The sequence below is a fragment of the Mustela nivalis genome, assembly GCF_964662115.1.
Source record: "Mustela nivalis genome assembly, chromosome: 2".
Classification (NCBI taxonomy): domain Eukaryota; kingdom Metazoa; phylum Chordata; class Mammalia; order Carnivora; family Mustelidae; genus Mustela; species Mustela nivalis.
This window is the reverse complement of record NC_139021.1, coordinates 1,122,628-1,150,393: the sequence shown is the minus strand read 5'-3', so window position 1 is coordinate 1,150,393 and position 27,766 is coordinate 1,122,628. Positions and strand designations below refer to the sequence as shown.

General features: G+C 60.1%; 1 protein-coding gene across 2 annotated transcripts in view; it reads right to left on the bottom strand.

Moving 5' to 3' along the window:
- Positions 1–698: 698 nt before the first annotated feature.
- Positions 699–27,766, bottom strand: part of ZC3H3 (zinc finger CCCH-type containing 3) — a 79,457-nt gene continuing 52,389 nt past the window's right edge. The window contains exons 5-12 of one of the 2 annotated variants that reach the window (XM_082720471.1): positions 25,303–25,490; positions 20,212–20,254; positions 19,957–20,118; positions 19,780–19,849; positions 17,903–18,034; positions 3,873–4,051; positions 2,842–3,236; positions 699–1,170 (exon numbers count right to left, since the gene is read on the bottom strand). In XM_082720471.1, coding sequence (XP_082576597.1) covers positions 1,139–1,170; positions 2,842–3,236; positions 3,873–4,051; positions 17,903–18,034; positions 19,780–19,849; positions 19,957–20,118; positions 20,212–20,254; positions 25,303–25,490 — 1,201 coding nt within the window. In that variant the 3' untranslated portion in view covers positions 699–1,138. Of the gene's footprint in view, positions 1,171–2,841; positions 3,237–3,872; positions 4,052–16,618; positions 16,862–17,902; positions 18,035–19,779; positions 19,850–19,956; positions 20,119–20,211; positions 20,255–25,302; positions 25,491–27,766 lie in introns of those variants that run through there. The other variant, XM_082720472.1, reaches the window with a different exon arrangement.

Here is a 27,766-nt window from a genome sequence, read left to right as displayed (position 1 = left end):
CACTGTGCTGGCCCCTGCAAGCCAGGGCTCCAAGGGACAGGCAGAGGAGGGCCGTCACGCAGCAGACCTGACCGCAGGCTGACGCGTGGAGCTGGCGGCCAGGCGAGGAGGAAGGCGTGGGGACACACTCAGGTGTGGAGTGGGCAGGGGGAGAGGAGAAATCCCCAGATTGTCCCTGTGCCCCTCCGATCCCTGGCCCTGGCCTCCCAGGGTCCCTGTCAGCCCAGACCCTGTCCTGGGCCCCTCAGTGGAGGCTGCAACCCCCTGCCAGGCCTCCCTGGGTCCCTCAGCGATGCAGACTCCGCCCGCTTCCCTCCCCTTCCCCGGCCCAGCCGCTCACCCGAGACCCTCGCCCGAGACACCCAGAGGAGGGGCTGGGACGGAACCTCAGCTTGGGGGCCCCGCTCCGCCCGTCGGGTCCAACGCGCTCCTTGGCACCCCCCACCCCAGGCCCCTCACCATAAGGCATGTGGGCTTGGCCACGGTGGGGAGGCTGTCCCCGACCCTCTGAGCCATTTCTGGGAGGCAGGGAGGCCGATGTTCCTTCCCAGAGACCCTGTAGCCGCCATGGATGTGTGGCCAGCCCTTCCTCTCCCGCGGGGCACCCCATTCTTCTCTTGGGGTCTGTGGGCAGCGTGTGCCCCCGAACTCCTGCGAGCTGGACAGCGGCGCAACGGCACTCAGAACAGCCAAGCACACACAGGGCAGAGCCTTTATTGCTGAACATAAAATACCCACCAGGGAGCCCGGCTGGAGTCCTGGGGGTAGTGGGGGGGAGGGGGAGTTGCATGGCACAGCTGCTCTCACACCCACAGTGGGCCCAGGCCTGGCGCGGAGCCCTGCCTGGCCCCCCTCCAGGCTGGAGTTTGGGGCGCATCCTGGGTGTTAGGCTGAGGGCGCAGGGTTGGGGTGGGAGGAAGGTGGGTGTGCAGAGGGGCTGGCTGGGCAGAGCCCGGCCCAAGGACGAGGCGAGGCCCTGGGCACACACGGTCACGGAAGGCTGAGAGCCAGGTGGGCAGGAGATCTCCGGGGGGGACTTGGTGGCAGGCGGCCCCTCCTCTGGGGCAGGGGCAGGCAGAACCTCCTTCCTCTCCAGGAACAAGGGGCTGAGGTAGGCACGGGCTGGCCCCCGGGGCCCTCACAGACGGGGTTTGATGTGTAGAGTTTTCCCTGTTCCGAGAAGGGCAAAGGTAAGGTGCCAGCCGCCTCCCCCGCCCCCTGCCAGGGAGGAGCACCTCTCCTGCCAAAGCTTCTGGGTCAGGATGCAGGAGACTCCATCCAGCACCCACCTGCCTGCCCTGGGGTCCGGGGAGCCCCAGGAAGCCGCCGGTGGGGTTATAAATGCCAGGTGCGAGCCGTCGGCATGCAGGCCCTGTGACGCGGCCACGCTCACACCTGCAGCGGGCCTGCCAGACGCACACGTGGCGGCTCTGGGCCGGTGAGCAGGGCAGGGGAGGGGCGGAGGGACCTGGGGCCCTGCGCAGAGGGACAGGGCCTGGGGGCAGGGAGGGCTTCCTGCAGAGGAGCAGGGGGCCTGAGGACAGAAAGCCACCTCCAAGGGGGGGCTCCTGCCCTGCACAGCCCATGCTCACTGGGACTCCACGCCTCTCCTCGGCTACGAATGCTCCAGGCCACCTCTCAGGCTGCCATCCCCATGGACCACAGACGCCTCTGCGTGGCTGTCCTGGGGCACGGCACCCTCTATGTCCCTGTGAGCCGGCCTTGCCTCCTGGGCCACCCATAGCGGGACCGAGGGCTCAAGTCACCTGTTTGGCCAAGCCAGAGCCCAGAGGCCAGCCGGCCAGGGCTCCAGGCCGGCACACTTCACCGGCCTCTGCCTGCTGGCCATGGCCCCTACTGGGGGGCTGCCTGGGGATGTGCAGCCCGGCCTGCTGCCCCAGAGCCCTCCCAGCCCCATCTCCTCCTGCACCTCTGGCTCCCAGCCCTGGCCAGGTCGGAGGCGGGCCGAGCAGGAGTCAAAGGCTGCCAAGGCCTCGGAGGCCGGTGGGGATCTCCACAGCCCGTCCTGGGCCTGGCCCACCCTGCCGGCCTCTGCGGACAGACGGATGCTGGGGTTGGCTGCCTCGGGGTGGGGGGGGTGGGAAGGAGGGGGCCACCTGCTGCCTCCCCACCGCAGGGGGGCCTGCCCGAGGGGAGGGGGCGGAAGTAGCTGGTGCCCTGGTCCCAGGCCAGCATGCAGAGGGCCCGGCCGCAGCTTCATGCCCTGAAAGGGGGGCCGCGCACAGGCGCCGGGTCCAGGCCCCTCGGAGGCAGGCGTTTGAGCGTGCTCAGCGGAGCCGTTCGAGAAGGCTGCGGCAAGCATCTTCCATTAACGTTACGACCGTGAAATATGACAATAAAATGATAGCCGTATGGTCGCAAATTTGCAGCCCGCCGAGCTGCGTGGGGTTTATCGTCACTCAAACGCGCGGAGAGCTGTAAAATGTTTACAGAAAGGGTCGTTTGCAGCCATAAAATCCTCTTTTCTCTCCTAAACAAGGCTGAGTGGAGCCATTTACCAAGCCCCGAATGTTCACTGGGGGAGAGGGAACATCTGTTCTCTCCAGGAGCGCGCGGTGATCTTCCAGAACAAATTAACAGAAATGGGTGCTTTCTAATTAAATCAGCCCTCGGCTGGGGTGGTCTGCGTGGCAGCCGCTGCTGTGCTCACACCTTGGCCGGCTCTGCCCCCGGGCGGGACGTGTGCACCTGCCGCCCGTGCCAGCGCTCCCAAACCATCCAGGCCCCACCTGGGATTCTGCCCTGGTGGGTCTGAGGTGGGCACTGGAAAAAGAGCCCCTGGCTGTGCCATCCTGGGCCCCGAGGGGCCAAGCTGCCTACCTGAGTCCTTGCTTGGGGGGCTCCTGGGGGTCCGGGCCCTGGGCAGGCCTCCTGGGCTCGGCGAGGACCGCAGGGAGATGAAGGCAGGCAGCTTGGAGAGGCCGCCGGGGCCCGGCGCCGCCAAGGCAGCCTCCTCCTGCAGAGACAGCGCCTCCTGGTCCAAGGACTGGGAGGGGGAGGAGGGGGAGGAGGGAGGGGGGGAGGAGGGGGAGGGCATGGGGGAGGAGGAGGTGAGGGGGGAGGGGGGAGAGGGAGAGGAGGGAAGCTTGGACAGGGGAGAGCCCGAGGCTGCAGCTAACACCCGTGGGGAGGAGGGAGGGGAGGCCGGGCCCGCAGCCACGGAGGTAGGGGAGCTGGGCGTCTGTCTGCCGGGGCGCTGGGCAGCCGAGGCCTTCCTGTGGGAAAGGAAGGGGAGCAGGAGCGTGAGGGTGGGCGGCGGCTCGGCAGGCTGGGGTCCAGAGGGCACCGGCCGACCAGCTGTGCGGCACCTGTCCCAGCAGCCCCGGGGCACCACCATCCGGGTCTGAGGCCAGCCCTTGGTCACTAAGGACAGGCTGGTGACGCCATGGGACCTCTGGCACGAGGCAGCTGGGGCGAGCCTGGCCGGTAAGCCCCGGCTCCACACGGACCCTGTCCTCTCGCGCCAGAGCGCCCGCTCCCGGGACGGGTGAGCACGATGTGGGGCCCCAGCCGTGACCATCACCCAGGACCCCCTTTCCTGGGGCACGGGAGTGGGGTAGCCAGAGACCCCACGTTCCTCCATGGGGCAGGGGCTGCGCAGTCCCACAAAGGCCGGTCTGGGCCAGGGATGTCCTCAGCTCTGTCCACCCTGGGGATGTGGGCTGGGGTGCCTCTGGAGGTGACATGATACTCAGCCTTGAACTGAGGTTTCTTTTTGGGTCTGAAACTGTAAGAGCCAGGAAACGACACAGGGGCTCCCCGCCGGGGTCCTGAGCATCTCCAAGAGCAGGAGGGACTGCTTCCGGCCCACCCCCGGGGCTTCCACATGCACCCCCCACTGTCCCTGTCACCTGGGTCCATGGCTGGAGGAGGCCTTGCTCCTGGGGGGCGCGCTGCCGGGCTCTGGGGTGGGAGTGGGCCGCCGGCCGAGGCGCTTCTGGCTGCGGTGCAGCAGCTGGCACTGGGCGCCCCGGGGACAGAGGCCCCTGCGTGAGAAGTCAGGGCACAGCAGCGTATGCTTCTTCTTGCACTGTGGAGGAGGGGGACAGGCTGCTGGGGGCGCCTGGCAAGACCCCTGTGCCGCATGGGCTGGCCCTGTCCGCTCTGCCCCCAAGGGGCCGCGGCCCCCAGCCCTGGGCAGCCTGCACTCCCTCCCATCCACGCCCCCTGAGCCATCAGAAGGGTGAGGGCCAGCACTGCCCAGCTGGGCCCTGGGTCTGGCTGGAAGGCAGGGACCACGGGTGGCCGGGGGGGTGCGTCTCCCAGCTGGGATGGGGATTCCTCAGACACGAATCCCTCCTCCGGGCTGCAGATGGGGTTTGGGGGGGCTCCACGCCCAGGGAACCTTACCGCATGGGGTTTAGGCTTCAAGCCCAGGGGTGCTCAGGTCGGCCGAGGCCAGCACACACCCGATCCACCACACCTGTTGTGGTGGCTAATTATACCCAGTTTGGGGTGCACCGTCCAGCAGGTGCTGGGGGCAACACGAGGCCTCAGCTCTGCCCAGGGCCCACAGGGAGCCACGAAGCTCTGCCCACCCGCTTCCGGGGGCGGGAGCCGTGGGCAGTGATGGGCCCAACTCTCCAGGCTGTTCCGCACCTATTTCCTGCCTGAGGCCCCTCCAGGAGACAGGTGCTCGGCTCCACCCACCCCTGCAGCTGGCTCAGTAGGCATGACCGGGAGCTGGACTGCAGCCACCGCCCCTGGTGCTGGCCAGGTGACGGGAGAGACACAGTCCTGGACAAGAAACCCTGCACGGTCCCTGCCAGTCCCACCCAGAGCAGAGCTGAGAACCAGCTTGGATGCCGGAGCAGCTCCAGCGCCCACCCCGGCACGGGGGCTGTGCGCCGGCTGAACCACGGGGAAACATGCCAACAACCCCGAAGCCACTTGCTGCCGGAAGCCAGTCCCCAGAGCCCCGGCCTCGGCCCTGCCCCCAGCACCCAGCACAAGAGCCTGGTGGAGGAGGACCCCTCAGAGCGTGTGCCCGTCCCCGGAGCGGAATCTGGGCACCGGCCCCATTCTTGGCCGCACACCTGCTCCCACCACCAACAGACCAGAAGCCCCTTGCACTGGGGCCGGGGGCTGGCGTGCACATGGGAGCCCGCCGGAACCGGCAGGGCCATCTGCACAGGCAGAAGGAGCCCTGAGTGCCCACGGCAACCCCCCGCCAGCCCGTCCGGGATGGGGGGCAGACCCACCCCTGCCCCGAGAAGGCTCATGCTTGTCGCTTGATCCTTCCCCGTGCCCTCCACTCTGCACTGAAGCCCCGTGAGGCCGCTCAAAGAGCAGCAGAGCCTGGGGGATAGGGCCTGCGGGGACGGAGGGCTGCCTGGTGGGGTGGAGGGACAAGAGAAGCCGGCCCCCCGGGTGCTGAGGGAACGCAGAGAGGGGGCTGATGGGGGCCAGGGCCTGTGCCGCCCCGGGCAGTAGCCACACGCCGTGGTGGCAGCACGTGTCCACCGCATCAGAGGAGGCCGGGCGCGGCAAGAAGGAAGAGGCAAGAAGGAAGAGTGTAGAAGACCACAGCCGTGTCTCCGCCCTGACTGCAGGCAGAAGCCCGGGGCAGGTTCGCTAAAATTCCTTTCACCTCTTCTTGCTTTGCTCTTGCAAGGTGGCCCCTGGGACACTCAGAATCTCACACGCGGCTCACATCTGGCAGACCTTCTGGGCTGTGCTCGTTGGGGCTATAAGCCTCCTGCCCAGAACAAGCACACAGTCGGGGTCGGACATAAGGAGCGTTCTCGAATCATCCAAGAGCTGCTGAGAGAGCCCGACGATGCTGGACGGCTACTCAGAAGCTTCCCAGACACAAACCGAGTCTCCCGTTCCAAGGGCCCCACATCTTCCGGCAGACCCGGCCCCGAGGAAAGAGCGAAGCCAGAGCACCAAACGGAAGCCCCAGAAAACCCCGAAATATCTGGAAATGAGCAAAGACACTGCTAACTAATTCCCAGGTCAAACAAGACACGTGGGGGGCAGTCCTCAGGCTCACAGCTCGGTCAGCAGAGCAGGCCTGGCTCAGCAGGTGGCGGGACAGCAGAGGACCCGGGCTCAGCCGCAAGCGAAGAGCAGAAACAAACGAGACGCAGGGGGCTCTGGGGGTGAAGCCTCTGCCTTCGGCTCAGGTCCTCAGGTCATGATCCCAGGGTCCCGGGATGGAGCCCCGCATCGGGCTCTCTGCTCGGCAGGGAGCCTGCGTCCCCCCTCCCCCGCCCCGCCTGCCTCTCTGCCTACTTGTGAGCTCTGTCAAATAAATAAATAAAATCTTAAAACAAACAAACAAATGAAATAACAAAAGAGCAACAACCAAGAGGGCACGGAGCTGGTTCTCTGAAGATGTTGGTAACTGAGTTGGCGAAGAGAAATCCGGAAAGAAAGAGGCGCCCGCCGGCATTAGCGAGGCCAACCGTGACGCCGTGACTGTCGGCACAAAGAGAAGCGGCCCGCAGGGCGACACGCCCGCAGCACTCAGCCAACCCGCGCCAAGACACAAACGAAACATCGCCAAGAAGGAAAACACAACCCGAGCGAGCGTTTCTCTGACCGGACGTGCACGTGCCTCACTGGCTGACACACAGCGCACCCCGTGTCCTGGGCTCCCGCCGAGCGGCCGGCCGTGACCAGCCTTGCAGGGCAAGGCCGGGGCCAGGGCAGAGAGGACGCTGCTCCACTCCGCCTGGGGCTGGGGCAACCCCGGGGGCACGAACGGTGAGAAGAACCGTGCAGAAGGACAAGGTGAACGAAGGTACTTTCTGACTAGGAATTACGGTGCAGCTCAAGGAACGTGGCGGGCACGGAACCAGCTCAAGGACACAGAGAGCGGAGCCGAGAGCTCCGAGACACAGCCACGTCCGCGAGCCCACGGGAAACGGGCTCCCGACCAAGGTGCTCAGGCAAGATGCAGCTGGACCCCGACCTCACACCGCACACTGGGAGCAACGGAGACAGACCCACGTGTGAAAGGCCCTCCAGACTTTCGGAAAGTGGCAGGAGTTTTCATACAAGACAGAGGGACAAGCTGTAAGGAAAGACTGATAAGATTATTTCCGTTAAAATCAAGAACTTCTGTTCTTCAAAGTAACACAAGGAAGAACAGAAAAAACAAAACACAAAGAAGGTATTTGCCGTTCACGTGACTGACAGAAGCCTAATGTCCAGAATACCTTACATTTCCGTATTTTTATGTTCATGTTTTATACTTTATAAATTCCCTGTGAATCAGCAAGAGAAAACCAACCCAGCGGAACTGTCCCCTCTCTCACCTACAGAAACCAACAAAATCCGAGGTATTTTTCAGAAGGAAAGGCCCAAAGGGTCGAAACACAGGGAGGGCATCTGGCCTCATTAAGTCCAATAGAGGGAAATTAAAAAAATACAGTCAAGTAACTTTTCGTCCTTCAATTGTTCAGAGAAGGTTGCCTGTCACCAAGTGCTGGCAAGAAAACAGGTGCACAAGTGTGAACAGACAAAAGCCACCGGGAAACCGGCCCCCACCTCTCTGACAGCAGACCGCCCCCCAAGACGGGTGGCCCACACCTTGCTACAGACGAGGGCCAGCACCCTGATCCCCACAGGCTGCTGGTGGAGCCCAAGACGCTGGCCTGCCCTCCAGGAAGCACCTTCCAGAGGAATAAGGCCCTGAGAGGCCAGGACCAACCCGCCGACCCATGCTCGCGCCCTCAGCCCCTGGGGCTCTAGGGTCCCCACTGGCTGCCTGCTGCAGGCCAGCCAGGCTGCCGGGCCGTCTGACTCCACACCACCGCCCTCTTCCCCGGCCAGGAGCCCAAGTGTCCCAGGTGGCTCACACACAGCAGCCCCCGACGTGGTGCCACGCAGGGGCCTTCGCAGTCCTTCCGGGTCTCGCCAGCTCACGTCCATCCTCAGACGGCCCGACAGCAGGCTCCATCGCCACCGGTCCCTCCTACGGGCCAGGGCCCACTCCTACTGCAAGGCCGGCGGGGTGGTTCAGCAGTGTCCCCTGTCCCCAGAGACCCACCCACTTCCTTCCCACTGCCCCACACCAAAGCTACCCCTTCCCCACCCTGGTGACAGTCCCATCCCCCCCATGCCTCCTCTGACTGCGCCCCACCACTGTCCCCCTGGGGGTCGGAACAGCCCCCAGAAATGTCCATCTTCGTCCACTCCTGCGGTCATCTGGGCCAAGGCCTCCTTCAGGCATTCACTCCAAAATGGCAGCCAAATCTAATGGGCCACCCGGAACGGAAGTGATTAGTGGCAAACCAGACGGGGTGCAGACAGAGCCTGGAGTCAGGCTGGCGGGAACACAGCCATGGCACTCTTCCGGCTTCGAGGCCTAGCTGGTGCTTAGCCAGCTGCTGGTGGGGGCCTTTCTCGCCGGGGGCTGCGGGAGGGGTGTGGGGGCTCTGCACTCGCTTTGCAACTTTTCAGTGAAGCCACAGTTGCTACAAACAGCAAGTTTGTTAAATGCCACAAGCCATGAGCACTGTCCGTGCTGGGCTCTGCGGAGTGAGCAGGCCCCCAGAGGAGGCCGTGAAGCAGGGGGCGCTGGGCCCCACACAGGGGACAACCACGAGAAGCACCCACCGGGGACCTCTGCGCCAGCGTGGCAGGGGGTCCCCGGGACTTCCTCCTGCTGAAGAAGCAACCTGAAGTGTCCACAGGTGCAGATAAGGGGCAGCCCAGCCAGACACACCGAAACACTGTGGCCCCACCCAGGCCAGCAAAGACTACGTGGGGAGACCTGGCCCCTGCTGCCCCTTCCTGACTTGCTGGGTTGGTGCTCCAGGAGGCCCTGAAGACACAGAAATGCGGGGCCCCTTCCTCTCCCAGTCAGGGGAGCCCCCAGTGGGAAGTGGCCTGGTGGGAAGTAAGTACGACCCAGCCAGGAGGAGTAGGAAAACCCGTCCTCAGGGGTCTGTGGAGGCCAGTGGGGACCTGGATCTCCACTTGGCAGCGGCAAGACCCCACCTTCACTCCCCCTACACCTGTGTGTCACACAGACACCAGCCAAAACAGAAGGTTTGAATAAGATGCAGACCCTCATAATAATATAGTCAAAATGTCCAGGTTTCAATAAAAAGTGACTCATCATACCAGGAAAAGGTACAGACCTCACACGGAATGCAATTCTGGACAAGCAACACCTGGAAGCCAGAGGCAGCAGAGGCGCGGGAGTTCTCGGACAAAGATTTTAAAGGAGCACCATAAATGTGTTTATTTTATTTATTTTTAGGTAATTTTATTTTTAAGTAATCTCTACCTCCACCATGGGGCTCCAACTCACAACCCCAGGATCTGGAGTTTCACGCTCTACCAACTAAACTCGCTGGGCGCCCCCATAAATGTGCTCCAACAAGCAACTAAAAACATGCCGGAACAATGAAAACATAGAAAGTCTCAACCAAGAAAAAGAAAATACAAGATAGGACCAAATGGAAATTTTAGAACTGCAAAGTTCTAAACAACTGAGCTGTACCCCGCTCAGGGGCCCGACAGCAGGAGGGAGGCCGCGAGGAAGGCCTCCGTGCACTGGCAGATGGAACAACAGACCTTAACCAATCTGACTGCTGGGAGAGAAAGCAGAGTCTCTGACACGGAGAGCCCTTCAAGGGCTGCAGACTGAGAGGAGAAAGAACACGAGACTCATGGCTGAAAATGTCCCCAACTTGCCAAAAAACACAAGCCTACAGATTCAAGAAGTTGAGGGAACCCAAACAGTAAAAAGCAGAGAAATCCACCAAAAACTGCACCACAGTCAATCTTGTAAAAGCTACAGCCAGCCAGAGAGGACACTTTCCCTGTGCTGGGAGAGTTCAGGTGCCAGTGGGTTTCTCCTTATGCACCAATGAGGCCAAAGGAGGGGGGACAGCGTGTGCGAGTGCTGAAAGGGAAGAACTATGAGCTCAGAAGCCCATGTTCAGCAAGAAAATATCCTCCAAGAATGTGGGGGAAATCCAGACATTCTCACAGGAAGGAAAACCACCAGAATTTGTCACCAGCAGACCTGCCCTAAAAAATGGCTCCAGTAAGTTCTCAAAATAGAAAGGAAACAATACGAGACAAAGCCTTGCAACAACAGAAAGGCAGACCGAGGTGACAAAACATGGGTAAACATACAGACTTTCCTTGAGTCTCCTCAATTATGTTTAATTATCGATGCAAAAAACTGTCAGTGTCTGTTGCGGTTTTAAATGTCTGTGGAAGACACACGTAAGGCAAGTACCGATGGAGAAGGGCATAGGGACACAAAGGAGGGGAAGGTTTCTACACTTCACCTAAACTGGGAAGTGAGAACACCAGTGACAAGTTATGGGTGTACAATACAATGCTTAGTACAACCACTAAAAAAGCTATAAAAAGATATACACACACTTGGGGCGCCTGGGTGGCTCAGCGGGTTAAGCCCCTGCCTTCGGCTCAGGTCATGATCTCAGGGTCCTGGAATCGAGCACCGTGTTGGGCTCTCTGCTCAGCGGGGAGCCTGCTTCCCCCTCTCTGCCTGCCTCTCTGTCTAATTGTGATCTCTCTCTGTCAAATGAATAAATAAAATCAGATACACACACTCAATAGCACAGATAAATCAAAAATCTAAAATTGTTCCAGTAATGCATAAAAAGACAGAAATGAAATACAGAAAGAACTAACAAAACAGGGGCGCCTGGGTGGCTCAGTGGGTTAAAGCCTCTGCCTTCAGCTCAGTTCATGATCCCAGGGTTCTGGGATCGAGCCCCACATTGGGCTCTCTGCTCAGCAGGGAGCCTGCTTCCTCCTCTCTCTCTGCCTGCCTCTCCACCTACTTGTGATCTCTCTCTGTCAAATAAATAAATAAAATCTAAAAAAAAAAAACTAATAAAACACAGACACTAACAGAAGTCAAATTACAAGCTTAAGCCTTAATACAGCAATAATTACATTAGGTGTAAATGGCCTAAATACATCAATTAAAAGACAAAGATTGACAAAGTAAATTTTAAAACATGACCCAACTATATACTGTCCACAAGAAAGGTATTTCAAATATAATACGATAGGTAAGCTAAGAGCAAAAAGGATGGAAGTTATGTCGCCAACACTCATGAAAAGCGAGCAGAGGGACACCTGGGTGGCTCAGTTGGTTAAGCAGCTGCCTTCAGCTCAGGTCATGATCCTGGCATCCTGGGATCGAGTCCCACATCGGGCTCCTTGCTCAGCAGGGAGCCTGCTTCTCCCTCTGCCTCTGCCTGCCACTCTGTCTGCCTGTGCTCGCTCTCTCTCTCTCTGACAAATAAATAAAATCTTAAAAAAAAAAAAAAGTGAGCAGAAGTGGGCACATTAATACCACACAAAGTGGACCTCAGAATAAATAAAATTACAGACAGAGAGGTACATTTTATAATGATGGAGGATCGATCCATCAAGAAGACCTAGCAATCCTAGGGCGCCTGGGTGGCTCAGTGGATTAAGCCACTGCCTTCGGCTCAGGTCATGATCTCAGGGTCCTGGGATCGAGTCCCACATCGGGCTCTCTGCTCAGCAGGGAGCTTGCTTCCCTCTCTCTCTCTCTCTGGCTGCCTCTCTGTCTACTTGTGATTTCTCTCTGTCAAATAAATAAATCTTTAAAAAAAAAAAAAAAGAAGACCTAGCAATCCTAAATTAACATGCACAAAATAAGAGATCTGTGAAATACATGAAGTAAAAACTGATTAATAGGAACGAAGGAAGAAAGGAAGAAACAAATCCGTAATTACAGGTTGTGACCAATGCCCCCTCACAACAACTGATCCAACAACTAAACAGAAAATTGGCAAGTAAGCAGAAGAACCAAGAAATATCTTTCACCAGCAAAACCTAATCAACATTTATAAAACACTCCACTTTACTCAATAATAGTGGAGGATATATTCTTTTCAAGTGCCCACACAGAACGTATACCAAGCATATCCTGGACCATAAAACAAAGACCAAGAAATTAAAAAAAAATTAAAATCATACAAAGTATATTCCTCACCATCACAGACTCCAACCAGAAATCAGTGACAGAAAGACAACAAGAAAGTCTCTGAAGACTTGGAAATCAAATAAAAGTCTGTGGGTCAAAGAGAAAATCTCAAGGGAGGGTGGTGGTGTCAACAAGCAAATAACCAGAACTAAATGAAAATATATCTCAAAATTTGTAGGACCCAGCTAACTAAATCCATACATAAGGGGAAATTTTTCATATCAATAGTCTAAACTCCCACCTCAAGACCCTACAGGGGGAAAAGAGTGAAATAAACCCAAAGCAACAAGAAGAAACAGAAATCAATAAAACCAAAAAGAAAAAAAACCAATAAGAGAAAAAAACCAATGAAACAAAGAGCTGCCCCTTTAAAAAGATCAATAATATGGACAAACCTCTAGCAAAACAAACAAAGAAAAAAGATAAAAGTCACAAAGTTTCCAATATCAGGAATGAAACAGAGGTCATGACAGAGCCTGCGGTCGCCGGGAGGATAATTCGGGCACACTTCAAACAACTCTACACGTATAATTTTGACAACTTAGACGAGATGGACCAATTCCTACCAAAACTGACTCAAGAAAAAACAGAAACTCTGGACTAGCACTCTGTATCGTAAGGGGACTGAATCAGTCATCAGACTGACCAATAAACAGAAGCCCAAGACCAGAGGGCTTCGCTAGTCAATTCTACTAAACAAATAGGGAAGAATGAATACCAATTCTCAAATTCTTCCCCAAAACTGCAGAGCAAGGAATCCTTCCTCGCTCCAATTGGCCGAACACCATGTGAGGCTAGCCTTACCCTGACACCAGAACTAGACAAAGATACTACAAGAAAAGACACCATAGATCAATATCCACCACAAATACAGATGCGAAAATCATCAACAAAATACAAGAAAACTGAATTCAGCAATGGCATTTATTCTTAGGATGCAAGGATATTCAACATCCAACTATCAACCAACATGACTGTGATTCAAGGTGGTCAGTAGGATGGGCTGGCCACCTTAACAGATAGAAGGGAGAAGAAAGTGACACGATTATCTCAACTGCTGCAAAAAAGATCGGACAAAATTCACTACCTTTTATAATAAAAACATCCAATAAACTAGGACTAGAAAGGGACATTCTCGGCAGGATAAACACCATGTGAGAAGCCCACAGCGAACATCACACCCAACAGTGACTGACTGAAAGCTTTTCCCACGACAAAGAACAAGACCAGGATGCCCCCTTCTGCCACTTTGATCCAACACAGGACTAGAAATTCTAGTCAGAGCAATTAGGCTAAATAATTATGTAAAAGATACATAAAACCTTAGTTTAAGGGGCGCCTGGGTGGCTCAGTCATTATTAAGCCTCTGCCTTCGGCTCAAGTCATGATCCCAAGGTCCTGGGATTGAGCCCCGCATTGGGCTCTCTGCTCAGCGGGCAGTCTGCTTCTCTCTCTCCCTCTGCAGCTCCCCCTGCTTGTGCTCCCTCTCTCGCTATGTCACTCTCTATCAAATAATAAATAAAATCTTAAAAAAAAAAAAGAAAAATAATAATTATTTAAATGATATATAAAATCCAAGTTTAAAAGGAATAAAATTATCTGTTAGTAGATGACATGATCTTATATATTAAAAAACCTTAAAGATCACACAAAAAGAATTGCTAGAGCTAATATATGCAGTCAGCAAAATTCCAGAATATAAAATCAACACACACACACACACACACAAAATCAACATATTATTACACACTTTGGAAGAACAACAAAAAAGATAATTAAAAAAATTCCATTCAGTAACATTAAAAAACTATAAGATACTCAGGAATAAATTTAGCCAAGAAGGCAAAAGACTTACAATCTAAAAACTACAAAATGCGGCTAAAGAAATTAATGCAGGTCTAAAGGAATGGAAAGGCATCCCATGTTCATGGACTGGAAGACTTCCTATTACCAAGACCACGATACCACCTGAATGACCTACAGATTCAGTGTGATCCCTACCAAGTTTTCCAAGGTCCCCCCAGCTTTTGTTAAGAAGAAAAGGCCCATCCTAAAATGCATATGGAATCTCCAATGACCTTCAACAGTCACAATAAGCGTTGAAAAGAAAAATAAAATTGAGGGATTTATAGTTCCTGATTTAAAAACTTATTCAAGAGCTATTGTAATCAAAATACCTAAGGACAGACGTAGAGACCAGTGGAACAGAACCCAGCACCCAGAAACGAACGCCCATCCAGGGTGTACGGACTTTCCACAAAGGGGCAATGGCCGTTCGGTGGGAGGAGGACGGCCTCCTTAGTGCGTGGTGCTGCGCGAACTGCCCACATGCAGGAGACTGGCGCTGGGCTCTCATCTTACGCCACATACAAAAACTGACTCGAAATGGACCAAAGATCTAAACTTAGGAACTGAAACTATTAAAGTCTTCTATAAGAAAACACAGGGAAAAGCTTTGCTAACATTGGGTCGGACAAGTATTTCTTGGATGTAACAGTCAAAGCACATGCAACAGAAAACAACAACAACAGAAAAATTGTACTTACTCCATGAGAAGCTCTCATGCATCAAAGTCCACTGTCGAGAGAGTGAAAAGACAGACTGGAAGGAAAGAGTCCTACATCCTCTTCCAACAAGGGTTTAATTTTTTTTTTTTTTTTTTATCAGAGAGAGAGAGGGGAGAGAGCGAGCACAGGCAGACAGAGTGGCAGGCAGAGGCAGAGGGAGAGAAGCAGGCTCCCCGCCGAGCAAGGAGCCCGATGTGGGACTTGATCCCAGGACGTGGGACTCGATCCCAGGACGCTGGGATCATGACCTGAGCCTAAGGCAGCAGCTCAACCCACTGAGCCACCCAGGCGCCCCTGTGTATCTGATTTTATTTATTTATTTGACAGAGAGATCACAATTAGACAGAGAGGCAGGCAGAGAGGGGGAAGCAGGCTCCCCGCTGAGCAGAGAGCCCAACACGGTGCTCGATTCCAGGACCCTGAGATCATGACCTGAGCCGAAGGCAGGGGCTTAACCCGCTGAGCCACCCAGGCGCCCCAAGTGTGTGTATATCTTTTTATAGCTTTTTTAGTGGTTGTACTAAGCATTGTATTGTACACCCATAACTTGTCACTGGTGTTCTCACTTCCCAGTTTAGGCGAAGTGTAGAAACCTTCCCCTCCTTTGTGTCCCTATGCCCTTCTCCATCGGTACTTGCCTTACGTGTGTCTTCCACAGACATTTAAAACCGCAACAGACACTGACAGTTTTTTGCATCGATAATTAAACATAATTGAGGAGACTCAAGGAAAGTCTGTGTGTTACAATGTGTGACCCTCAAAACCAGGCCAGAGGAGAGAAGGCGGGCAGCAGAGGCCATGCGTCGCGGGCCTTCCGTTGGAGATGTCCCGAAGAGACCCGTGTACGGGGACGGCACGTGAGCCGGCGCTGCTGGCGGGGTGGGCACAGGTGGGACTGGCCACAAAGGGACCGGAGGCGTGTCTGGGGTGACAGGCGTGTTCTAGAGCCAGATGCTGGGAATCGCTGCACAACGGCCCCCCGGGGCGATGAACCAGACGACACAGGAGCAGCGCCCCCATAAAGCCAGGCTCCCTAACACGGGCCCCCGAAGCAGAGAGGGAAGGCGCAGTCTCATGCGCAGCCCGGGGCCCGCTGCATGGAGGAAGCCCACGTGGGGTCCGACTTCACCCCACAGCCAGCTCAACAAGGGCTAACACCTGCCCCAGGCCTGCTGCAAAGGCGACAAAGGGCGCCTTCCTCACCACCATCCCCGCTGCGGCAGGGACTCCCATCGGCCTCATTTTACGGAACAAGAAGCAGAGGCCTGGAGAGGTCAGGTAGCGAGTATGGGCTGGGACAGGGTTGGGCTCAGGTGTGAGCCGCTGCCCCAGGCCGCCTTCTCGGGCCCACTGCACTGAGCAGGACCAGGCCGGTCCGGGAACAGGACCGCAGGGTGAACATGGACGGACTCTGCCCCCCAGACACAAAAAGGATTTCAGCCGAAGGAAAGACACCACTGGCAAGGCCAACAGGGGACGGAAACTTGGCCTATGACCTTGAAGCCAAAGGTCATGCCTGGAGGACATGAGACCTTGTGTGAAGCAGGACGAGGTGGGGACAGGAAGGGCCATGGAGCGGCGGACTGCCGGGAGCCTCACCAGCGCGCGGAGCAGGCAGCACAGGGCCTGAGCCGCCATGCGGGGGCCGGGGAGCAGGGAGGCAGCAGCGGCCACGCCGGGAGAGCGCTGGGCTGCAGCACTGGCGCCTGGCTTCGGTCCGGAGGCAGCTGTGGACCCTGCACGCACACAGGCATCTCCCAGCCCGCATGCCGGCAGCCGGCAGCGTCGGGTGAGGCTGGAGTGTGCCGAGTGCCCGCAGCCAACACGGAGGGCCACGGGGACGCACGGCAGGAGCCCGGGGCCACAGCCACGCACACGCCTCAACGGGGAGAAACGGGTGCCGTGAAAGAGAAGGGGACAGGCGAGAATCGTGGGGGGCTGTGAAAACTAGCATGGGGTGAGCATGGGAGCTTCCGGAGTCCCCCAGGGCCGCCCTCAAACACACACTAGCCCGAGAGGAGACAGCCAGAGCGCAGGCACCTCGGCGGACATCCCGTCGAGGGAGCACGGAGAGCACGGAGAGCACGGCCCTTGCCGGGACGGGGGTGTCTGAGCGTCAGCGCCCCGAGGTGGCGGACATCCCACGCAAGGACGGCCGTCCTTGCCCACGGGTCCTGAGCGGCTGAGGGCCGGAGCGGAGGCTCCTGAGGGACGGAGAGGAGACTGGCCGGGGGCGCGGGGGGCCGGAGCAGCAGGTCGCAGCAGTCACGTGGCCCCCACGGAGGGAGAGGAGCGGAGACTTCGCCCCGGCCTGAATCACGCACAGGAAAAGGGAGCGCGTCTCTTTAACAAGCCGTGGCTTTACGAAGCCAGGCTAACGATTTCACTTGATTCAGTGGAATATTATAAACTCTCTGGGGCCCGTTTGAGGACTTGTACATCAGGCACAAGGCGACGACTCAGCACTTTCTATATTATTTAGAGAATAAAATTAACCCTCACCGGCCCAGGCTGCTGCGTCCCCTCCTGCCGGATCCGGCCGGCTCAGCGCTTTCCCATATATAATTACACGCCGCCATCCATCATGCCGCGGCCACGCAGCGCCAACGCGCCGAAAGGGACGCAGTAAGCACTTCCACTAACAGAAGCAGAACTTAAATGCCACTTTGATATTTCCATTTCCATCGGGGTATCTTACAATGATCACAGCCTCCGTGGGGGGTCCCGCCGCCCCCAGCGCCACCCCGGCCAGGGCTCTGGGGATCCTTCAAGGTGAGCTGCTGGCTCCAGGTCGGGTCCCCAGGTCTGCAGAGCCTGGCCGGGCCCAGCCCCTGGCCTTGCGGCAGGAGGGAGAGAGTGTGGGGAAGGAAGGGGCACGGGCCCCACGGCGGGAAATGGAGGGCGGCTGTCCTGACAGCCCCCCCCCCGGGGGCCCCCAGGAAGCCCCAGCTCTGGTCTCCCCAGTCCAGACTGCAGGCCCAGCGCTGATGAGCAGGCTCCCGTCTAGGGGTTCCCAGCCCAGGGCCCTGCCACCCCCGCAAGCCCACGTGGGGACGAGGAGGGGCGGCAGAGTCCCCTCCGGAGAGCAGGACAGTAATTCAGAAGGGGAGGCGCCAGTGTGCCCGGCTGCCAGGAATTCCCCGGCACGGCAGCATTCCCGTGGACGGGCGAGGGCGGCAGGCGGCCATGACAAGCCCGCTCGCCGGGGCCCTCGCAACCCAGTTCCCTAGTTCCCTTTGCAGCAGCCCACTTCCACCCTCGTCACCCTGGGGTGCTGTGAGCTCCAAGGAAGGCGCCGAGGAGCACAGCTGGCCACCGTGGGGGCCGCCTGCCACCCACCAGCGCTTCTTACCTTCGCACCCAGCGGGCAGTAGCCTTTAAGAAAGTCCGTGCAGACCTCCGCCTTCCGGGACACGTAAACGTGGCTGTAGGGACAGTTGCTGTTGCTGCAAATCCCCTTCAGGAAGTAGGAGCACACGGGCATCTGTGGGGGTGAGGGGATGGTGCTGAGGGCCAGCAGGGCCCACGGCTCCCTGCGGCGCACGGGCCCCGCCTCCTCCAAACCTCCATCAGGAGCCTGCACCTCGCTTTACAAGTAGAACACCTGAACGGGAAGGACCTGCCTGGGGCTCCAAGGCCCGGTGTGAGCCACACAGAGACCCTTCCCCAAGGGAGAAACGGACACACAGTGCTGGCCAGCAAGGGGGGCCAACAGGAGCCAAGAGCACCTGGGGCCAAGCCAGGAGAGGGCTGCCCACCCCAAAGGCAGACCCCCAGCTTCCCCAGAAGGCAAAGCTGTACGGGCAGGGCACGCGTGCCCTCAAGCTGCCCAGCTGGACATCCCTGCAGGACAGCTAAGGTGCAGGTGCTCCATTTCCAGGTGGTGGGGCCGTGGTGGGACGGGCCAGGAGGGTAAGGGGGACAAGAGCATAGGCACTCTAGGCAGGGCAGCAGCCTACAGGGACTGAAATTCAGCCGATCTGCCAGCTGCCTGGACACCTGGCAGCGTCCATGGGCTAGTGACCTGATTCCACCCAGGGAAGCCTAAGGATGGGCTGGGGTTAGGCAGGAAGATGCCGTGGAGCAGCCTGGGGCTGCACGGACCGCAGGCTGGCACTGTGGAGGCGTGGCAGGGGGTTTGTCTCCAGCGCCCTGGCCACCAGCAGGTGGGCCCAGGGAAGACGGGGGGGGGGGGGGGGACGGACATGGAGCAGGCAGCCTGGGCAGGACTAGGCAGCATGGGAGTCCCCGGCCCTAGACCAGGAGAGAAAGCTGAGGCCTGAGGGCCAGCAAGGAGGGGTCTCTGATCTTGCCCACCCTGACCTCTGTGGTTGCCACTGTGCCAGGCAACTCCTCTCTGGGGCCCCTCCCTGACCATCGGTCAGTCCCCTGGGGGCCTCCCACCTTCCCCAGACCGGTTACCCCTGTAGGGGCCTCTCCTCCTCTGCCTCTCAGAACTGCCCTTCCTGTGCCCCACGGCAGGGGTCTCCGCCATCAGACCTGCCCGGAGCCCCGCCAGGGCAGAGGGGAGCCCAGGGCAGGAAGCAGGGAAAGCGAAGAAACAGGGCGAGGTAATGTGCACAAGTTCATTTCTAATTGTCTTTTAACTGCAGCGCACAGGGGAAGGGCCGGCCCGTCCGGGGCTGGCACTGTGAGCCTGCAGACAATTCCCTTAATGTGGCTTTTGATATAGAGCCCAAATTAGCTCTAATAAAAAGGGATAATAAAGCCAACTCTTACACCAAACGGAACTCCTCCTAGCTGTCAGCATGGCCGTTACCGAGAGGAAACTGCATTCTCATTTCAATTAACCTTGTTTGCACCCACCACGTCCACACAAATAACAATAACATTAATTCAGGGCGCGAGAGCGGCGCCCACATTAGACAGCTCAGAATGTGCACCGGCTTCGGAGCCGGAGCTAATGAACCCGAAACTCGACGTGAATTTCCAAATTGCTCACAACAGAGTTTCAAGGCTCTATTAGGGAGAAAAATGCTGATTCTTTTCAAGTTCCTCAAGGGGAAAAGCTGTTGTAGCAGCAGCCTCGGCCAATCCCGCGTCCCTTAACCTTGTGGCGGCCCCGGAGTGGCACCACCCAGGCTCTGCCCCCCGCGGTGGGTGCCATGTGCAGGGTCCCCCTTGCTCATGGTGGCTGAGGGGGGAGGCCCCCAGTCCCCCGCCGGGGAGAACGGGGGCGGGGCTGCGGGAGGCCGTCGGGGCGCTCACCTTCTCCTTGGACACGTGGTGGGAGAAGGGGCACGTGCCGTCCGTCTTCTTGCACGTGCCCCGGAGAAACCTGCGCGGACGGAAGAGGGTCAGTGGTGCTGCGGCAGGCGGCGTGAAGCGGCCCCCGCGGCCCCCCACTCCCTTCCCCCAGGCCCGGGGTGCGGGGGCGAAAGGCACCTGGTGCACACGGCCACCTTGTCGGGGTCGTGGATGTAGGGGCAGCGCTGGCCGTGGTGGCACCTGCCGAAGCGGTTGTAGTACATGCAGTACTCCGGCTGCTGCTTGCGCCGCCGCTGCCTCGCCTGTCGCACGATGGCCAGGCTGCGCTGCACCGCACGGCTGTGGACAGGGACAGGGCTTCGTCAGCCTCGGGGGACCCCCACCCCCACCCCACCAACCCGGGAGCCCCGGGCCCAACCCTGGGGGACGTACCTGGCCAGGGAGCGGCTGCAGCTGCCGGCAGGGTCCCCGCGGCCTGTGGGCGAAGGGGCCACATCACGCCTGGTTCTCCCGCTACCCCCTAGCCGCTCTGCACAGCCATCGGAGTGCCCACTCTCGGCACATGCACCACTGTCCCCCGAGGGAGACCGCGTGCCCTCCCTTAAGAGTGAAGTCGCCTACCCTGCCCAGACCCTGGCAGACCCAACCTGGTGCGGGCCACCCAGTCCAGGGACCAGATCTGGCAGCCGCTCAGGGGCCTCGCCTCAATGCAGGTGGTCCCAGGACCGGCAGGTGCGGGTGGTGGGGGGGCGCTCCCTGCCACCTCCCTCTGCCGGAGCAGGGCCCAGGAACTCCCCCTGGCTTCCTAGTGTTGGGGAAGGACTCTTGTGTATTGACAGGGTCATAGGACAGAAACAGCACAATAGGGACGCAGCTGTGGAGCCCAAGGTCCACGATCCCAGTCTCTCCAGGGAGCCCCGGGCCACCCTCAGCCTCCACAGGCCCCAGGTAAGCATGTCTGGCCCTGAGGCCCTCATTGGCCATGGCAGGGGCCCATTCCTCAAAACCCTAAGCACAAAGACCAACCAAGTCCTCTCTGAGGTCACCGACTGTGGCCCAAAGGGGAGCTGTTCAAGAAATGACCAGAGGTGACAAGAAGGAAGCAGGTGGGCTGGGCTGGGCTGGGCGGGGGGTGGCTAGGGCAGCAGGGGACAAGGAGCAGGTGGGCATCGCGTGTCCTGCCTGAGAAGCGGGAGGAGTCCAGACTAACATACACCCTCCTGCCTCCCTTTCAGGCTCAAGGTCACTGCCCTCCAGGGCCAAGGCAGGCAGGTCGGGGCCAGAGACTGCTCAGATGGCCACAGAGGCCGGAGGTTCGTCTCTCTCTCTCTCTCTCTCTCTCTCACACACACACACACACACGCGCGCGCGCACACATGCGCACGTTTTCAGACCAGATTCAGTTTCCCACAAGCAGCTGCTGAAATGGATCTGCTGGTAAGAGGCAGAAATGACATCACCCAGAAATCCTAGGGACCTGAGGCAATGACAAAGCATCCCAGGCTTAAAAAGGGATGTCCCCAAGCTGCCTGGCCCTGAGCTGCCCCATCCGAGTTGCAGGGGAGGCCCCGGCAGGTGGCCCTCCTGCCGCATGGAGGCCCCTCCCTCCACCTCCCCAGGACGACCTTTGCCAGGACCCAGGCAGCTCAGTGCCCTCTCCTGGGTTCCAGACTTGGGCACACAAGCATCCCAATGCTTTCTGAGGCCCATCCATGTCCAAGCTCCCCTATGCCCCCAGGTGGGACCTTCAGGCACTCCTCTCCGTATCTACTAGCCGTCAAGCCCTCTCCTGGCTGCCAGCGCTGGCCGGTGTCTGCCCCTCTGAGCCTCCATGTCCTCAAGCTGAGAGGGGGGGTCTCCAGGACTGAGCAGCGAGACCCCCAGTGGGAAGGAGGTGCTCTGGCCAGTGGCCCTGGCCCAGGCTCAGGCCAGGGGTTTTTTTGGTGCAGGGGGTAGGGGGTGGGCGGGGAAGGAGCTGGGCCGCCCCAGGCTGCAGTGACATCCTGGCTCCCAAGGGGGGGGATACTGATTGGGGGTTCACACCGGAGGCCGGCCCAGGGGGCACGTGGTGCCACACATCTGACAGCCCGGGGTTGACAGAGCGTCATCGGATGGTGGCAGAGAACACGGCTGCCCAGGCTGTCCTCCAGCCGCTGTGGCGCCGTCTGCTCCGGCCAGGGACCACTGTCAACACGTGTCTGCCTGTCAGACTTGGGCCCCCAGGCCTGGCCTCTGAGGGGGCGGGGCAGGGTGGGGCGGGTTTACTCCCCTAGACTCCACAGTTTGCTCTTAAAAAATGCTGGTGTAGGGCTCACAGTGGGAGGCAGCCATCCGCCTGCAGTGGCGCAGTGTTAAAAAATGCACATAAAGTAGCTGGCTGGGAAAGAGGCCTCGGGTTCTGAGGGGTGCTACAGGGCTCAGCTGAAAACCCTCGGCAGGCTGGAGAGCCTGCGCTTGCGCTGCCCCGGGATCTTCCCAAAATAGACACCGTGCGCTCTGCTGGCGGCCCCACCCCGCCCGTCCACACCAGGGAGCGCCTCACCCTTCCCAGGCTGGGGAGCCCCATGCAGGGGCTCTGGGGTCAGAGGGAGTGGCCAGGCAGGGCTCAGCCCTACACACCCCTGCGGGACTCACCCTTCCCAGAAATCATGGCCCTGGGCAGGGGGAGTCCCAGGAAGAGGCACTGGTAAGGGAGGGAGGCAGCAGGGTGGGGCCATGGCCGCCTGGCTGGGGGGGGGGGGGTCTCTCTTGAGCCCTCTCACGCCGGTACTGGGTGGCTTCTCAGCTCACAGGGCGGGGTCAGCAGGTCACACGGGAGGAGATGAGGCACAGGGTCCCGCCCCGTGACCTGCCCAAGGGAGTGTGGCAGCCAGTGAGAAGCAGGGACTACAGACCCGCCTCACTCCAGGACCGGGAGCCAACCAAGCAGCCTGGACCAGGGAGGGGCTCTGGCGATGGACGCGGGACCTCTGCTCTGCTGCAGGAACCCCAACAACACCCCACCAGGAGCGTGAGCCAAGCCCACACCTGGGCGCCCCTGGGGAGAGGTCACAGGGCCAGCAGACCCTTTGGCTGGGCAGACCCTGGACCCTGGGGAGGAGGGTGTGGACAAGGCTCTGCATCTCCCTCCCTGCCACCCCCCTCCCCATGGCCCGGGACCCCACACAAGGGCTGACACCACCCCACAGAAGCCCCGCAGCGGGAAGAAGCCTGGAGGAAAAGCCAGGAGGAGAGGGGGGCGGGCTGTACCCTCCTGCCAGAAGTCCAAGTTCTGCTGACACCAAAGGAGAAAATGTATTCCTTTAATTATCATTGGCCTAAGGAGGCTGCTGGTCAGTGGGCGCTCCTGCAGCTGGGAACACCCCACCTGCCTCACAGCAAGGAGGCAGCCCCCACACAGGGGTCCGGGCAGCTGGAGCCACAGGCGGCAGGTGGTCTCTTGGGCTCGGGCTCCGGCTCGGGCTCATACCTACCTACTTGCTCGCACCTGCCCCAGGTTGGCCCCCGCACTGTCTCCTAGCAGCCGATGAGGGGGGCCTCCTGGGAGCCCACCTGGCCCTGGAGGCCTCTGTCATCCCTGCACTGCTCCCTGCGGGGCCCCGAGGCCAGGAGGCTGGGGAAGGTGAGCCTGGAGGCCAGGCAAGGCCACACTTCACCGGAGGGGGCGGCGTGACCGCACGGAGGTCAGCCCGGCAGGGAGTGGGCTGGGCGAGGCGTCCTCCCTCCCTGGGGAGACACAGGACAGCTGCTGGCTCTGGTGCCGTGAGGCGAGTGCCGCAGAGGGAGGGAGCGGCCCACAGCCCTGACGTGGGCCCCTTTCACAGCCCCTCCACCGCCTCGCCTGTACCCTCCCCTGGAGCAGTGGCCAAGCGGTTCAAACCTGCCGCTTCCTGTCTCCGGGCACCTCTCCTCCCACTGTGGACCTCAGGCGCCAGCCCCAACCCCAAAGGCCCATTGGGGTCCATGTGGAGGGGCCCCCACGCAGCCCAGGGCACATGGGCAGCAGGGTGCCGGTGAGGGCCAGTGTAGCCCCAAGCCGTAACCCACTTCTGGGTCCCTGCACGTAAACGGTGTGGATGCCGGGACGGCCAATGACGTCTGGACAGGCCAGGGAGGAGCCCCTCAGACCTGATGTGAGTAAGCAGCACAGGGCATCACTGGGGCCGACCTGGAGGGCAGGGAGCTCAAAGGGGTGTGGCCCTGTGACGTGCTTGGCTCAGGCAATGGCAGGAGAATGCCTGCCCCCACCCCATAAGCTCCGTCCAGCTTCCAAAGGAGGACAGCAGGGAACAAAGTCTGAGTCCTGCCTGCTGGGTCGGCTGTGGGGTCAGGGGTGGCAGTCTGGGGCAGAAAGGATGATGGACGGGAAAGGCCGGCTGGGGCCCTTCACTAAGGAGGCCCGGGGGAGGCTGGGGCAGTGGGTGAGACCCACAGAGAAGGCTCCTGAGTCAGGCCGAGCAGAACGTCACTCCACAGATAGGCGGCCCAGAGCCCTCTCTGGCTCCGTCCAGACACCAGCCTGGCTAGGGACAGCTCTGCAAAGGACCAGCTGCTTTGTGTGCGGCCTCAAGGACCACGAACACTGATGCCGAGCCCTGCTGAGCCCCGGGGGTCGGAGGCTCAGAGTAACTCTCGAGCAGGCCCTGGGAGGAGGCCCAGCCGATGCTCTGGACCTGTTCCTCCACCAGGTGAGCCTCCGGAGGCCCTCAGACCACACAGTCCGGTCCCTCGAAAGGGACCAGGCAACAGTAGCACAGAGGAAGAGCAGTGTCATGGCCTTTGGGCCTTGGCCAGGGCGCTCCGTCTGGAAAAAGGCAGCCAGGCAACCCATGCCTCCCTCCCTGTAGTCCCACAGACAGAGGCCCTGGGGACACAGCTGGGCAAGGGCTTCCGGGAAGGGCCCCCGCGTCCTGCCGCTGGGCCTCTGCTGTCCCATACTGCCTGCCGCCTCACCCTTTTTTTCTTGGCAGAAAAGGATGGGGGTAAAATTGGACTGAAACCGAAGTATTATCTAGTTAATTTGTATAATAAGCAAATCCAAAGCATTTCCTTCTCCTTGGCCTGTTTCTCCAGGCTGCGGGCGCGGTGGCAGCGCGGCCTCCAGATATAGTTGGGGGCGTTGCCAATGAGATTAGGGGCGCCACGGCCCCAGGTGTTCAGCCGCGAGGGCCGCGCTCCCCGTGCCTGGCCCATCTCCTTTATCCGGGAGTGAAACATGGAGAGACGGGGCCTGCTCAGCCAAGCATGAGGCCGTGTGCTCGGGGGCTTCCCTGGGGACGTGGAAGCCGTGGACCCCCACCCCATGCGGGCCCCACTGCTCCGGCCGGCCGTCAGCTCCAGCAGGAACAGCCTCGGCGTCCCCGGAAGCACTGAACGGTACCACGAACGAACGCCTGGCCTGGGACAGGCCCATCTGGGAAGCAATCACTCGCCCAGGCCCGCCTGCCTCGGTGCCCCATAAGCCTAGGCCGCCATTCGTGAGCACACACGGGCGGGGAGCAAAGCCCCCCGCAGGAGCCTCACCTGTGCGCAGGATCGGCCTGTTCCCGCTGTCGCCGCCGGGCCGGCCGCAGGTCTTGGAGAGCTTATTGGCCGACACCTTGTACAGGACGCCTCCGATGCAGCGGAAGCCTCTGCTCCGCCACCGAGGGGAGCTGGTCTGGCCCTTCCCGCCCCCGGCAGCGGGGCGCAGGCGGTTCAGCACCAGAGACCTGTGGAGACAGGGAGACCCCGGTGTGTCCGGCCCCACGGCCCCACGGTCTGTTCCCTCCCCTCCTCCCCGCCCCACAGGTGAGCAGAAAGGGCACAAGCAGGGCACGAGCGTCCCCCCTTCCAGCACATACGCTGCTGGGCCGGGACTGTCCAGGCCCCTTGGGCAGGGCGTCACAGGCAAGTCCCCTGAGAATCCACACCGCAGCTGGTGGTCCACACCACCGCCCGGGAACATCTTCCCCCACCTGCTGCCCCAGTGCAGGCCACCCAGGCTGCTCGGGTCAGCAGGCTCTACTGCCTGTCCCTTCTGTCCACCGCGTGAGAGCCCAGCATGGAGAGAGGGAGGGCACAGCCTCACAGAGCCCCGTCCAGGCAAGCTCTTTGGGGGAAAGACTGGAGGCACCTTAAAGTCACTGGCTGAAGAGGTCTGGGACAGCCTTTGCGATGAGCTGAGTGGCTGACCCGGGCCAGGAGAGCAGACGTGTGCCTGGATGGCCCCAGTGGCCACCTGACCACTCCCTCCCTCCGCATTCTCCTCCAACCAGGTCCCAGGCCCTACCCCAGCCGGACCAGGAAGCCAAGGACAGAGTGGGTTGGGAGGACGCCCCAGATGTCCCCGCTTCGAGAGGCGCCCCCTGCAGACACCACGGCCGCCGCGGGCAGCGGCTGTGGGCCCCCAGGCTTGGGGTGCTAGGCCAGCACCCCAGGCCAGGGCTGACCTGCTCCCTCCCAGCTGTCACATGGGCAGGCGGCCACCGAAATGAGGGGACAAGGCCCTCCCCCCCAGGACTCATTTCAGCAGTGATTTGTTTATGCAAATTAACCTTAATTCCATAATAGCCCAGACTCTGTTCATAGTATCCTTACCACCGAGTGCACACACTGTGCCCACTGGCAGGTCTGGGCCTGTGGGCCCCAGAGCCCCTGGGCGGCAGGAGGGGCAGGGCGAGGGGGCAGTCCTCACAGCAGCACCTCCACCAGCGCGGGGACCTGGCTAAAGCAGGAAGGTGGTCCGGCCCGTGCGGGGCTCTCCCATGGTCCCGCAGCGCATGAATGGCCGTCCCCATGTGCAGCGGACACCAGTCTGGGCACCCGGGAACGGGGCAGGCCCTGAGGCATCCAGGCACACAGGCTGCGGGGGCTGCCCCAGCGCACCTGCTTGGAGCTAAGCAGCCCACTCTGGGGTGCATCTGCCCCACCCGCTTAGCCCCAGGGTCCCCCGGGCCTTGGTCTCTCTGCCATCTGTGGGTGACTCCTGCCAGCGCAAAGCCTCTGAGGGCACGTTAGAGAGGCCACCGTGCACAAGTGAGCCGGGCACTCAGGGGACTCAAAGCTGCGGCGTAAGACAAGGCCAGGCGGGGAGTGCCGAGGACGCCGCAGCCCAATGGTACTTAACCCAGTTTTCTTTAATTAAAATTCAAGTTGACAAACACCGATCTCGGGGAAAAAATCCTGCCAAGGGACCCCGGCCAGCCTGGCTCATGCTGTCCACGCCCTTACAGGCTCCAGGTGTCCCCACACAGGGTGCATCTTGGCAGGAAGAGGGTGGGTGGGCGGGGACCCTCCGGGGGAGGCAGACAGACGCCCAGGTTTGCCCCAGACCCAGGGACCCCAGCTCTGCTCAGCCTGGGCCCGGGGCATCTATGTGTCCTATATGCTTTGTCCTCTGGGTCACTCTGAGGCCAGGCCAAGGTGGAGCTGGGCAGGGCCATCTTCCGTGGGGCCCTGCCCCAGAACCCCGAGCCCTCTGCAGGAGCTGTGCTCACGTCCACAGCGCACAACTCGGCCGGCGTCCTAATCCCCGGAGCTGAGAGACGGACCTAAGGCTGGGGCCACCACGGCTCGCTGGGCCAGAGGGCAACGGGCCCCCTCCAGCCCCAGCCCCCAGCCGCGCGGTGTCCAGAGCCCTCCGCGGTCTCCCCACCGACAAGGCAGCTGCCCCTCTGTACACCCATCTGGGCCGGGGCCAGGCCTGGGCAGCCTCCATTCCTTCAGCCTGGAGGCTGCTTGACCGGCAGCAAGGCCGGCCCCTGCCCACCAGACACTCACCCCTCAGGGCCAGGCCCCAGACCTCCCAAAAGGCCCTGCCCCGAGGCTGTGCGACAGCAGCTCACAGGACTGAGGACGCCACTCTTAGCTGCCTCTTCCCTTGGGGCACGGACCCCCCCCCCACTCCTGGGCCACCACCCTCAGCCAGCCCCCATCTGCACCACCACCACCCAAGCCCTCCCGACGCTATAAACCATGAGGGACGGGTGGGCAACCAGACCTGCGC